This window comes from Sturnira hondurensis, unplaced genomic scaffold (assembly GCF_014824575.4).
Source record: "Sturnira hondurensis isolate 20B ecotype Veracruz unplaced genomic scaffold, ASM1482457v3 Scaffold0024124, whole genome shotgun sequence".
NCBI lineage: Eukaryota > Metazoa > Chordata > Mammalia > Chiroptera > Phyllostomidae > Sturnira > Sturnira hondurensis.
Genome location: NW_028096755.1, coordinates 563187 through 577971, shown reverse-complemented (window position 1 = coordinate 577971; position 14785 = coordinate 563187). Strand labels below are relative to the sequence as shown.

General features: G+C 46.4%; 1 protein-coding gene across 1 annotated transcript in view; it reads right to left on the bottom strand.

Moving 5' to 3' along the window:
* Positions 1 to 1043: 1043 nt before the first annotated feature.
* Positions 1044 to 14785, bottom strand: part of LOC118981395 (NACHT, LRR and PYD domains-containing protein 7-like) — a gene marked incomplete at its 3' end in the record, with an annotated part of 40934 nt that continues 27192 nt past the window's right edge. The window contains exon 9 of the mRNA XM_037038137.1: positions 1044 to 2442. Within this exon, the coding sequence (XP_036894032.1) occupies positions 1044 to 2442 (1399 nt within the window). The remainder of the gene's footprint in view (positions 2443 to 14785) is intronic.

Sequence of the window (14785 nt, the reverse complement as noted above, 5' to 3'; positions counted from 1 at the left end):
AATGTAAATTAGTGCAGCCACTATGGAAAACAGTATGGAGGGTCCTCAAAAAATTAGAAATACAGCCCTGACCAGTAGAGCGGGGTGTTTTCCTGCAAAGTGAAAGGCCACAGGTTCAATTCCCAGTCAGGGCACATGCCTGAGTTTTGGGTTCAGATCCCAGACAGGGTGCATAGAAGAAGCAAACGATCCATTTTTCTCTCTCACATTGATGTTTCTCTCCTTCTCTTCTTCCTCCCTTCCCCTCTCCCTAAAAGTCGACAAATGCATACTCAGGTGAAGATTTAAAAAAAAAAGAATTGGGAGGGAGAGAACATATGTGAAATGTTGAGAGAGTCTAGGAACTGCCTGCAACCATTCGCCACATGAAACTATAACACTAAAACAGAAGGAGGCCGATTCCGGGTGGGGAGCACACAAGGGTGTAGACACGTCGTGTTATAAAGGTGTACACCTGAAGTTTATATCATGTTATTTTTTAAGCATTTTTTCAATTTAACTATTGTTTAAGTACAGTTTTATGTCTTTTACTCCCATTCCAGCCCACCCCCCCCAAGTTCTCCCCACCTCCCTCCCATTTCCACCCACCCTAGTTTTTGTCCATGTGTCCTCTATACTTCCTGTGAATCCTTCCCCTTTTCCTCTGAAATTCTCTCCCCTCTCCCCTCTGATCCCTGTCAGCCTGTTCTGTATTTCAGTGTCTTTGGTTATATTTTGCTTGCTTGTTTGTTTTGTTGCTTAGATTTCTGTTAAAGGTGAGGTCATATGGTATTTCTCTTTCACCACCTGGCTTATTTTATATCATGTTATTAATCAGTTACTCCAATATATTTCACAAAAACCTTACAGGTTCCAAAGCTCCCATTGCTAACTTGAACATCGTAGTAACTGTCCTGAATGGTGAAGCTGGTGGCAGGGGTGGGGAATTCCAGCAAGAAGAAAAGACTGACCTTAAACTCCACAGAGCAGGCTGCTGTCTTCTTCATGGAGCATGGAGGAGGTAAAAGGTGGAAAAAGGGAGAGTGAGAGGGGACAGTTCTTACCTCTCCACCCAGGCGTGTGATTCTGAGGCCCCCTCATCCTCCAGGAATATCCCCTTCTCCACCTGCAGTGAAACTTTCTGCAAGTTCTGCCAATGCTGGAGACAGAATGCAGAGTGCACAAGGTCCACTTTGCTTTGCAAATGCAGAGACATTTCCCTGACGTGAGCCGTGGCCTCCGTCACAAGCAGCTCCTCCTGAGATTCAAATAGACAGTAGAGCACCTCTTTCACGTCCGTGGTTGAGGAGAAGAGTTCACTCCTACCAAACAAAGACCTCAGTAACTCCTGCTTGACCCCCGAGGACACTGGGTAGCCGAAGGTCCTCTCCAGCTCCTTGGCTCTCTGCTCGTTGGAAAGGCCAAATAAGAAGTAAACAACATGGGTCAGGTCGGGGTTCTTCAGTCTTTCTTCCTTGGAGAGCAGCGTCTGCAGATTCCCAATGTTTGGCTTGCGGCTGCCCCCGTCTTTCTGCTCGTCACTGTCCAGAATGTAGAACACGGCAGTCAGAAGCTGCTGGACACTGACGTGGATGAAGGCATAGTAGCCCTCACAGTCTAGGTCCTCATGGATGATGTCCTTGTCTAGGAAAGGCCGGAGGTCAGACTCCTTGAGCCCCAGACTCCTGATATCTTCTCCATTCAGCACAGATATCTGCTCCCAGAGGCCCTCAGCAGCCAGGAGACACACTGCCCTCAGTGCAGCTTGCAGGGGCCCTGGAGGGCAGCTGGCAGGGGTGGGTGTGAACTGGCCACAAAGGAAACGCAGGAAGAGCGAGGTGGTGGTTTGGCAGGTGAGGGCCAGGTCTTGTCCCTGCTCCATCTGCTGTCTCAGACACCTACAGGCAACCCAGCACACAGCAGGCATGCAGCCCATGTGGAACAAAACCGGGTTGCTCCTCATGGCCTCAAAAGCTCTCAGGGCTTGGTCCTCATGCTCAAAATGCTTCAGGAAGTAGTCTCTCCTACCCAGTTCCGAGAGCCCCTCCACCTCTATGAAGACAGGCTGCTCAGTCAGGAGCCGGAGCTCCCTCAGGGCCCTCGGACGTGTGGTGATCAGCAACGTGGCCTTGGGGAGCAGTTTCCTCTTCAGCAAACTGGCCAGCAGAATGGGCACTGGTTTTTTCTTCATCCAGTTACCACAAATGTCATGGATGAGTGACTCTGAAGGGACCCTCAGCTCATCGAAGGCATCAATGACAAACAGGATGTTTTGGGCTTGCTCTAGGAACCCAGTCCCCTGTGAGTCTACCCTGGTCTTAGATACCAGCTCTGCAAAAGTGCACCTGCCATGGCGCTTCACCTCTTTACAGCTGAGATAGAAGGAGAACTTGAGTGTCTCAGGGAGCTTGTCCTGTTTCCACTCGAGCATCCACTTCTTGGCCAGTGTGGTCTTCCCAATACCTGCAGGGCCATGCAGCACCACAGTCAGTGGCCCTAACTGTGCGGGTGTTTTGGGACTCCAGAACGATGTGAACTTTTGGCTCCTCGAGGTGATTTTGTAGTGAAAGTCATCATCTCCAGGCCAAAATGTATGCTTCCAGAGAGTATAAACTCTCTCCATTGTGTTTCTCTCCTCTCTGTTTCACCTGTAAGGGTATGCAATAGGCAAAATTTGGGGCAGCCCATGATTATACATAACTGGAAAGTGAGAAAAGACCAGGAAGAAACAAAGTATCTTGCACTGTACCCAACATCAAATGTCTAAGACAGTATTTACCCACCTGGGGTTTTTTGGTTATTAATTTTAGAGAGAGGTGAAGGGAGAGAGGGAGAGAGAAGCACTGATTTATCATCCCACTTACTTATACATTTATTGGCTCATTCCTGTATGTGTCCCAATGGGGAATCGAACCCACAACCTTGGAATATCAGGACAGAGCTACCTGGCCAGGGATCCATCTGGTTTTCTCACCTCCAAGACCCCTTCTGTCTCACCTAGCTGCTGGTTATCTACTTTTCACACTTGTGTGCACTTTGTAAAATACTCATAGCTGCAGCTTGACCCATGGGATTATTTGTACTCCCTAAATCAGACACTATTGCAGACAAAGAATACTGTAAATACCCTTCAATCTACTTTCTCTTTATTACGGTAAGATGCACATAACGCTTTTCAGGTGTTTTAAAGGGTACGATTCAGTGGCATTGAAAATTTTTGCAATGTTTTCCAACCATCATCACTATCTAGTTACAAGAGTTTTGCCACTCCTAACAGATACCCAATGTCCATTAAACGCTCACTTCCCTCTTCCCTAGAACCTGGCAAGCACTATCTGCTTTCTCTCTCTGTGGGTTTACCTATTTGGGACATTTTACACTGCTTGATTAAAGGAACTTCTGATGTCATAGTGGCTGATGGTACATGAATACCTTTACATGTGATGGAATTGAGTCTCTAATGCTAGGGAGAGAGTTTTATAAAAATTCCAGACACCTAAGAATAAGTCTAAAATCACATGTCATGTCTCTTCTCAGAGATTCCCAAGTTTGTAAATAACATTGAAGAAGCTAGCAGTCTATGGAGAAAGAACATATGTGGGTTGGGAGGCTCTGTATGATAATATCAGTTCTTTCCAAACTGTTCTACAGTTCCCATGAATTTCTGTTCAATATCCCAGCATGTCTGGGTGCTTGATAAGCTAAGTCTGAAGTTTACACGGCCTGGTCAGGAGCTCAGTTGGTAGGGGCATCATCCCATGCACCACAAGGTTATGGGGTCAATGCCCAATCATGGCACATACCTAGATTGCAGGTTTTATCCTCAGTCAGGCATAAAACCAGGATGACAAAAATCAAACCATTGCTTGATCAGTTTCCAGGTCCTTATCCTAATGGACTGTGCTTATATGCACATAGAGAACTTTTCAACCCCCTCCCTCAATCTCTTTGTTCTGCTTTCCCGCTCCCTCCTTGTAAAAACCTCTGCCTGCACTGAAATGTTAAGATGGGCTTTAGGACATGAGTCCACTATTTTCTCAGGTGACTGGCACTTAAATAAACCACTTACCTTTACACCAGCACCTGTCTCCTGAGCATTTCAAAGCAGCAAGTAGCTGAACCTGGGTTCAGTATAAATGACATACATGGATATACACATATGCATGTAATCACTAATCAGATTGCTGGTATTGATGATACTTCATGTGTAAAACTAGTTAGAGATTATATGTATATACAAGGTGAGAAAAAATAGGTCTACAGATATGAGGACATGAAACAGATTAATCTTGTGTTGTTTATTACTTATTGTATTATATTCCATATGAACACCTGTAAATCTACTTTTTACTGAATTTCTTGGAGTGCCATTATATAGGTTTCAGAAAATAAATAAATATTAAAAATAATGCTAAAGACCACATATAAATACCTACAGCCAACATCGTACTCAATGGGCAAAAACTAAAAGCATTTCCCTTAAGATCAGGAACAACACAAGGATGTCCACTTTCACCACTCTCATTCAGCGTAGTAAAGGAAGTTCTAGCCACAGCAATCAGACAAGAAGAAATAAAAGGCATCCAAATTGGAAAGGAAGAAGTAAAACTGTCATTATTTGCAGATGACATGATATTGTCCATAGAGAACCCTAAACACTTCACAAAAAACTACTAGACCTAACAAGTGAAATTGGCAAAGTAACAACATGCAAAACTAATTTAGAAATTGGTGGCATTCTTATATATCAATATCAAACTTTCAGAAAGAGAAACTAAGAAAACAGTCCCATTTACTATGGCAACAACACAGGAAAATCAGGTAGTCATCAATAAATGTAAACAAGGAGATAAAAGACCTGTACTCAGAATACTGTAGAACATTGAAGAAAGAAATTGAGGAAGATACAAAATAGTGGAAGCATATACCATGTTCATGGATTAGAAGAATTTATATCATTAAAATGCCCACACTACCCAAAGCAATTTATAGATTCAACACAATTCTTCTTAAAATACCAATGACATATTTCACAGATCTAAAACAAATGTTCCAAAACTTTATTCAGAACCAAAAAAAAAAAAAAAGATCTCGATTAGCCTCAGCAATCTTGAGAGAGAAGAACAAAGTTGAAGGTATCACAATACTTATTATCAAACTCTACTACAAGGCCACGATAATCAAAACACCTTGGTACTGGACTAAGAACAGGCATATAGATCAATGGATCACAACAGAGAATTCAGAAAAAAACCCACGCCTTTATGGACAATTAATATTTGACAAAGGAAGGGAGAACATACAATGGAGTAAAGGCGGTCTTTTCAATAAACAGTGTTGGGAAAATTGAGCAGGTACATACAAGAAAAATAAAACTAGACCACCAACTTGCACCATACATATTGAACTCAAAATGGATAAAAAAAACTTACATGTAAGTCATGAAAATATAAGAATCCTAGAAGAAAACATGGGCAGTAAAATCTCAGACATCTCTTAGAGCAGTATTTTTCCCAGGGCAAGGGAAACAAGGAAAAAATAAACAAATGGGACTGCATGAAGCTAAAAACTTCTGCACAGCAAAAGAAACCAACAAAATGAAAAGAGAACCCAGTGTATGGGAGAACATATTTGCCAATAAAACATCTGATAAGGAGTTAAATTCCAAAATACATAAAGTACTTGTACACTCAAAACCAAGAAGACAGAGACTTCCGCCAAGATGGAGGCATAGGTGGAAACACTGTGCCTTCTCCCACAACCAAGTTTGAATACAACAAAGGTTTGGAGAAACAAAGACACAACCAAAAGACCGAAAATTGAATTATACGGAAGTCCGACTACATCTAACCTCATCCCCTACTGCCTCCTTTCTGGTAACCAACCCTATGCAAATTCTAGCATTCAGGCTCTGTGCTGTGTACACTGAACTTGAGTCCAACAGTGGTGGCTCNACAGACCACGCAGGCCCCAGGGGGCGAGGGCTGATGGCGGTGGCACACTCACGTGCAGTGGGATGAAACGCGTGGGCCCGGTGATGGCAGCAACTGCGGCACCGGTGAGGGCCGTGGCTGCAGGCGGCGGACAGGACGCCATAGTCCCTCTTTGACCCCGCCCCCACATACAGCGTCACAACTCAGCGACTTAGTTGCCCTTCGGCACCGGTGAGGGCCAGGGCGGCATGCGGCAGACGGGATGCCAGAGTCCCTCTTTGACCCCGCACCCACATACAGCATCACAACCCAGCGACTTAGTTGCCCTGTTCTAGTGAACACTTTAGGGCTCTAATCCTGATATGGAACAGGCACAAACAACCCGAAAGATGGCACAAGAAGAACTCAAAGTCCGAGAGCCAATAACTCTAAGCGACCAAGAAATTGCCAGCCTCTCAGATGCACAATTCAGGACACTATTTCTCAGGATGCTCACAGAACTGGTTGATTATAGTCACAAATTAGAGGCACAAAGTTACAAATTAGAGGAACGTGTGAGGGCTGGACTGATTGAAATGAAGGGAGATGCACAGGAAACCAATAGTGATGGAAAGGAAACTGGGACTCAAATCAATGGAATGGACCAGAAGGAAGAACAAAACATCCCACCAGAAAGGAATGAAGAAATGAGAATTCAAAAAAATGAGGAGAGGCTTAGGAACCTCCAGGACATCTTTAAACNGGTCATGAAGAGTTGTCAGAAATCTCTTGGGGTGGGGGGAGAAGAATGACATCTGTCCTGTTTTCCAGTTAAGATGGAAGGAAGCCACCTAGGGAAGGTGGTGGGGTAGGGGGTGTGGGAGCTAGACTTGAGTGGACCAGAACACACAGGCACAATGAGGACTTGGAGACTCCTAGAAACCCCAATGCCAGACTCAGAAACTAGGTTCTGGCAAAAAGAGCCCACAGGGTGAAGACACGGGTGAGGCTCTGACAAGCAGTGACCCACACAAGAAGAAAATGAGGTCTGGTAGAATTTTTGGTAAGACGATGAGGAGGGAGAAGCCTTGCCCCTACAGGCAGGACGCACAGAAAAATGTCCATATGAAGCAGGCCACAAAGTCTCCATCTCTCCACAGGTCTGCCTACAGATGGATAATGTGGTCACTGGAGGAGGCCAGCCAGGATGGGAGTTAACCTCAACTGAGATCGGCCCACTTTCCAACCGGGCAGTCCAGCATAGGTAAACCACACTGGATATTGGAGGCGGGTGGTGCACCCAGGCATAAGCTTTCCCAGGGCGCAGGGGACGGTACTCAACTACCTGGGGGAGAAATGGTGTGGAGACAGGGGAGGAAGCAAAAGAGAAAATTCGGGTTTGCTACCACCACGTGCGGTTGAGCATGCATGTCTGAGAACCCCTGCTGACCCTGCTGAAGTAGCTGTGGGTGATAAGTCATTCATGTCCAGTTCCCACCCATATGCCCCACTGTTCCACCAAGAGCTGCAGGAGGAGTCTCCCAATGACAGAGTGCAGAGGCCATTGGCTACTTACCTCACTCTGCTCTTTGGGTGGGGAAACCAGGCTCGTTCCCAGCCTGAATGAATGGGTGGTGAAGAAAAGGAGGCTAGTGAGTGGGTCCCTTACAGGGCAGATACTTGAGAGGGAGGCTTGGGAAATGACTTCACTAGCAGCCAGCCAATGATGGGACCAGGTGGAGAGCTTTACCTGGGAGGGGATGAAGAGCTGATCTTTCTGTGAAATAGGTCTGAGCGAGGAAGGAAAAAGGCCAGAGAGGATAAATCTAGAAGTTGAGCACAATGATCCAGAGAGGCTCCGTTGCTGTGGGAAAATAAAAAAATAAATAAAGATGCCTACGCCACTGTGCACCTGAAACTAATACAAAATGATATTGAGCCTTGGTGGGCAAAGTCGCAAGTTCAATCCTGGGTCAGGACACATACCAGAAGCAACCAATGAATGTATCAATAAGGGAAGCCATAAATTGCTGTTTCTCTCTCTCCCCCACCCCCTCAAATCAATAATTTCTTAATTAAAAATATAATATTGACTATATCAACTCTAATAGATATGTAAATAAAGTCAGCTGCACTATGCAAAAAAAATTAAAACGAAGGCACCTGCTGGAAGGAAGTGTTGCATTACAGCCTACAATGACAGAGATACTCTGTTGTCATAGCTTATTGGGGGAGGGCGGAAATACAAGACTGTAAATTCCATGACCACATCACTCTCCTGCAGAAGGCATTTCTGTGACGCTTGCATCCGTCTCTTGGGATCCAGGAGGAATGCCACCCCAACCTACAGATCTGACAGATGGAAGCTCAAGGTCATGTGTGGCATGAAATGGCGGGTGGGATCTCTGTGGGGCCACAGAAATGTTCTGAAATTGGACTGCAACTCTGTAACCCTACAAAAAATCATGACACGCTTAAAACAGGTGGATTTTACAAGATGGAAGGATGCTTCTGTGAACACTTAAAAATAACATTAGAAGGGAAAAAATGGCCTGTGGCATCCTGGGCAGCTGTCTCCTCCCCATCTGTTCTCTCATCCTTGCAAAAAAGAGCTCAGCCCAAGGACCTCCAACACGCCTCTAAAAGCCTCACAGTGAGCGTTAAAGCTTGCCCCGCTGTGCGTGGTAGGGACTAAACCAGTAGTTGCTGTTTACTGAAAGGATGAGGCAGAGAAAGAGCTAGGAGGGCTGGTACTCACCTACCCAAGGCTGGGACTTCCTTGAAGCCTGAGCAGGTCCCAGCCAATGAGTTCTCCAATAAGAAGAGTTCTTCTGCCGACCCACACATCATGATTGGCCTGTGGGACCCCCATGGGAGCTGATCTTCCCACCCCGGGTGGAATAACCTCATTATGATCACCGATGGATGCTTGTTGACCTTCAAATGAGACTCACATTGAAAGGACCTGAGCCCTCTCCACGGAGAGATCCTAATTGAATTGGTCTGGAGTAGGTGATAGAGAACCAGGAGCCTCCAGAGGCTTCCTGGTGATTCTTATGTTCAATCCAGCTCTCAGACCATCTAGGTGAGGGTTTTCAACCTCAGCACTGCTGACCTTGGGAAGTGGGTGATTCTTTCATATGGGGAGTTGTCCTGTCTATGATAGGGTGCTCAGCAGCATCCCTGGCCTCCACCTACCAGATGTCAGTAGCATCTCCAGTTGGGACAATCTAAAATGTCTCCAAATATTGTCCAGTGTCCCCCGGAAAATTAACTAGCCCCCTCCTGAGAACCACTGATGAGGTTGCAATTAATGCCCTCTTCCATCATATAACTTATATTGAAATGCATGCACATTCTGTGCTAAATAAAATTGATAGCTCTGGCTGCTGTGGCTCAGTGGATTGAGTACTGGCCTCTGAACTAAAAGGTCGAAGGTTCAATTCCCAGTCAGAGCACATGCCTGGGTTGCAGGCCAGGTTCCCCAGTTGGGGGCATGCGAGGGGCAACCAACTGATACATCTTCTCCAGTACATTGATCTTTCTCTCCCTCTCTTTCTCCTTCCATTCCCCTCTCTCTAAGAAGCAAATAATAAAATCTTCTTTAAAAAATGATAGATCAGAAGAGCCAAGCTTACTTGTTCTACAGCTGATGGTATTTATTTAGATTGACATTTAAATATGACATAAATTTAAAAAGATATTTCAATGTGTATTACTTTGACTTTTTTTGTATTCATTCTTATGTGTATTAATTTTGACTCCTTTGGCCAATTTGAAAGCCATCCCCCACTCCAAAAGAAAAATAAATTGAAAACTAGCCAAGTGACTTAGTTGGTTGGCGCATCTCCCATACACCAAAAAGTTGTGGGTTCCAAAACTTTACAGTCAATTAATATTCGACAAAGGGGGCGGTAACATAAAATGGAGTAAAGATAGCCTTTTCAACAAATAGTGTTGGAAGAACTGGACAGCTACATGCAAAAAAATGAAACTTGAGCACCAACTTACACCATACACCAAAATAAATTCAAGGTGGATAAAAGACTTAAATATAAGCCGTGACACCATTAAAGTCCTAGAGGATAACATTGGCAGGAAAATCTCAGATAGTCCACGCAGCAATATTTTTACTGATATGTCCCCTAGAGCAAGGGACATAAAAGAAAGAATAAACAAATGGGATCTCATCAAAATTAAAAGCTTCTGCATGGATAAGGAAAACAGTATCAAGATAAAAAGAGAAGCAACAGTTTGGGAAAACATATTTGCCAATGATACCTGAGACAAAGGTTTAATCTACAAAATATACAAAGAACTCACTTGACTACACTCAAAGAAGATGAGCAACCCAATTAAAAAATGGGCAAAGGACTTGAACAAACACTTCTCCAAGGAGGACATACAGAGGATCCAGAGACACATGAAAAGATGTTTGATATCGCTAGCTATCAGAGAGATGCAAATTAAAACTACAATGAGATACCACTTTACACTGATTTAAGGGCCAGGCCATAGTGGATAGAAAAATCAACCATTTTTGCTTAAGGCCAGGGTGAATTATTTTCAATTTTTTCAGAAGGCACCCTACAGGTGATTCAGGATCTGGCTTGGACTCATACCCACCCACCCACCCACCCCCACCTCCATTCCTGGTCCCACGAGGAGCAGCAGATGGGAATCAGCATCTCTCAACCCAATCTGCTGGTCTGGTCTGGTAAAAATGGGGATTTAGGCCCAGGGATGTCTCTCTTGTGCCTAAAGCCTCTCAGCGGGGGAGGGCTGTCCCTCTTGGAAGGGTCACCCCGACACAGTGCTGCAATTTGGTGGAGAGCAGTCTCTCCCAGCAGACAGGGGCCCAGAATCAGTGTTCAGGGACCAGAAACTTAAGGGCAGCGGCACTTACTCTGGTTCTTAGTCCGGACTGGTGGGCTGCCATGAGGCTTTCTTGGGGAGTAGGCAGAGGAGCGGTCTTCAGCAGACAATAACTCCTCCCGGGTTTCAGCACCAAATGAGAGGTTTCTTAGACTCCGCTGAGAAAGAAATGCCAATCAGCCACAAAGTCAGGCAATAAAGAGTTTTATTGGGGTTTGTGGGCCCAGGCAAGGTTCCCTGGTCTGCAGAGTGAGGCCAGGGAAGTCGCACCCAAGCAGAGAATGTTGTGGAGTTTTCTTTTCTTTTTTTAAATATATTTCATTGATTATGCCATTACAGTTGTCCTATTCCCCCCTTCATTCCCCTCCACTCTGCACACCTCCTCTCCCCATCCCTCCCCTTAGTTTATCTCCATGTGTCACAACTTCTTTAGATTCTTTATTTCCCATAGTATTCTTGCCCTCCACCTGTCTATTTTCTACCTACTGTCTATGCTACTTATTCTCTGTACCTTCTCCCCCCTTCTCCTCCTCCCACTCCCCTGTTGCTAACCCTCCATGTGATCTCCATTTCTATGGTTCTGCTCCTGATCTAGCTGTCCTCTTAGTTTGTTTTTGCTTTAGGTGTGATTGTTAATAACTGTGAGTTTGCTGTCCTTTCACTGTTCATATTTTTCATCTTCTTTTTCTTATATAAGTCCCTTTAACATTTCAGGCTCCCCGTGGGAGATGGGGATTGGTGCCCTTTGAACAAAGCAGCAATACAGCATTGGTGGTCTCTTCCTCAGACTCAGGATGCTATGTGATGTCCCACCCTTCCAGCTCCCTGATTGGACCTTAACCATCTTTTCTGGGCGCCATTTTGATTGTCCACCATCTTGACTATGGTCCATAGGCCATCTTGATTGTAGTCCAGGTTCTCTTACCCCGCCCACCCTAACACCCACCAGGAGCACACCCTCCCACCCGCCTCAACTGTGAGAGTCAAAAATATATCTGGACATTTCCCAATGTCCCCTTGGGGACAAAATCACCCCAGGTAACCACTGGCTTAGGAGAATGTAAGCAGAATGATGGCCAAAACCGCAGCAGGGGAGGGGCCTGCGTGCAGGGAGCCACTGGGGGAGGAAGTCGTGACAGCTCAGAAGAGGTAGCGTGTGAAACGACTGTGACACCCAGAACACCTACCCACCAGGCAGAGAACAGCAAGTGCAGGGCCTGTGGTAGGTGCACCCTTGGCAAAACAGCAGGAGGACCAGCATGGCTGGAGCAGAGGGAGGGACCCTTGTGAAAGGTGAGTGGAGAGCTCAACAGGGCCAGATAGAGACCCTTTGGTTTAAACTGTTTTGTTTGTAAAATATCTCAATTTGTGTATCTTGTCCAGCTCTGCTTGACCTCTTCTCATTGGCATGGAACCTAATGGAGAGTTCGCTAAGAACAGGGGTGTGTCCTACTCTAAGCTGACTTTGGAGAATTGACCCAGACTTGCAGCCCTACATTTCCCCAAATCGAGTGGCTGAAGGAGGTTTTTAGTTTCTGGCAAAGAATCATCTAAGCCAGGGTTTCTTCACCTCAGTGAGGCAGGAGACAGGAAGGAGGAAACTCCGGGGGGCCCTGGGGCTAAGACAAAGGACATCAACACAGGACAGAGACCTGTTTGTTCTAAGATTGGTTGTTCCTGCTTTCTGGAAAAGCACGGAATCATGGTGACTCATGAATGCATCTTTGTAGAAGATGCTACATGATTCCTGCTTCATTCTAATAGCACCATAATAAATTAACATTGTGGGACTCCCTTCCCCAGTGGCCAAACAAGGAAAATCACGGGAGACCACACGCACAGTAGCTTTAAAGTAATATACTTACTTGCAAGTGTGTAGTAAAAAGCCCGCCAAAACTAGCCAGGAAATATCTGCCCTGTAAAAATAGAATCCCTCCAGCCCCAGAGGTCAATCTCTGCTCAGAGTTGGCCTGCTCCCATGTTCTGTGGAGTGTGCTATCACTTAATAAGTCTGCTCCTCTCATTCTGTTATAAATTCTGTGTGTTCGGTTCAATCCTTTGTCTGTGATCACCAAGAACCTGGTTACCTGTGCCCGCCTATGACATCAGCACTGTTGAAATTTGGGGTGGATAATTCTTTCCTGTATGGGAGGTGAGGCTATACTGTGAACTCCGGATTGTGTAGCAGCATCTCTGTGCTCCACCCATCACATGCCAGTAGCATGCCTTCCCCCCAAAGCTGTGTCAACCAAAGATGTCTCCAGACACTGACTTAGGGAGCCAGGGGAGACAGATATCTGCCCCCCACTCCCCATCCCCCATCCAGGTGAGAACCTCTGGGCTATAGGGAAACCCAAGAAGCTAGTCCGGGTTGCAGAGCAATATCCAGGCAAGCTCCTAATGAAACCCTAACAAACTGAGAGTCCAGAAGGGAGGTTGAGCACTGAATCTACTGGTCCCACCCTTTGTCATAATGGAATGTTCCACCTACTGTTTCCTACCCCCATTGGTCTATAATGGACTGCCCCACCTTTTGCATTCCCCCCTGGGTCTATGATGGAATGTTCCAATCCTGAAGGACCCAGACTGGACCCTGGTGATACCCTGACCTCTGGTTTGGAATCTGGAACCAGGGCAAGCTGGAAGCGAATGTAAAAGTGTACAATTCAGCAGCATTTGGAATAGTCACAATAGTGTGGAACCATCACCACTGTCTAGTTTCCAGAACTTTTTCACCTCCCTCCCCAACAAAACAAACCCTCTGCCCCCGAAGCAGTTGCTCTTCAGTCCTCCTCCCCCCACCCCTGGAAACCACAAATACAAAACACTGGCCAGTATTCCCCAAGAAGAACGGCTCCACTTTGGATCTTCCTGCACTTGGCTCCCGTCGCCATTGTCCCCAGGGAGACTTTCAGGGACGTGATCTTAGGGCCCCAAACCTGCCTCCACCACCAGCGTGTACTGAAGAAAGGCATTCAATGACTAAGAGGTTGGGGGAAGGCCCCCCCTTCCCGAGCCCCGGATCTCAGATCTCAGCCTCACGAGCAAGCCCTGCACAAGCCCTCAGGAGATGAGCCCAAAATCCAGTTTCCTTCCTTCCTTGGGCACCCTGCGGCCCTCCACCCGCTCTGGGGCACCCCAGGCTCAGCAGGGTGTGGCCCGCGGCTGGGGCACCCCAGGCTCATCAGGGTGTGGCCCGCTGCGGACGTGACCCTGGAGCTTTCTGGCCTGCAAGCCTTTGCAGAGCCCAGCTCTGCAGGGGTTGGTGCTGGGAGGTCAGGTGGGGTTCCAAGGCTGTGAGGCCCGGGGAGGAGGGGGATGACTCCTCTGACAGGTGAGGCTGAGGTTGTTAACACCTTCTGTGCAGAAAGCAGAAGAGAAAGCATAGCCCCTTCCTCTCTGTCTGTAGTTGCCCAGCGGGGGACCCCAGGGAGGCTGCGGATCTCAAAGACACCCCATCACACTAGAAGACTCGCCTGCTCTCAGCAATGGTGTTTTCAGCCTGGGGACGCTGGAACTGCTAAGGGGGAAAGAGAGAGAAAAATTCTCTGGGGGCCCAGCTGTGTTTTCTGTCCACGATAGCCTGAGATAGTTACTAACAGGCTATGCCACTAATTAATCAAGTGGATATGTGTAATCCTAGCTCAAATGGATATGTGGAGGCTGATCCGCCGCATCGCAGAAACACTGGCATGACGCACACCAGACCACCACTTCACTGGCTTTGAGATCCTTATCAGAATCCTGACCGTTCTGTTCCAGGAACCAGTAATAAAGATGTTTGTCCAGACCAACACCCCCACAAGGACTCAAATTCCAAAGACCAAACATCATCAGAATCCCTTCTGTGCCCTTTTCCACATTTTCCAATGCTGCCGGGATAGCGATTTGCTCCTGACAAACTTGAGGGAAGGGGGATGTCAGGGTTTGTACCTGCCACCTTCTCAGATTGCCGGCACCTGATATTCATAAAGGCGCAGTTACAATCCAGTCCCCATCTCTCCTTTTGGCTGAGTAGT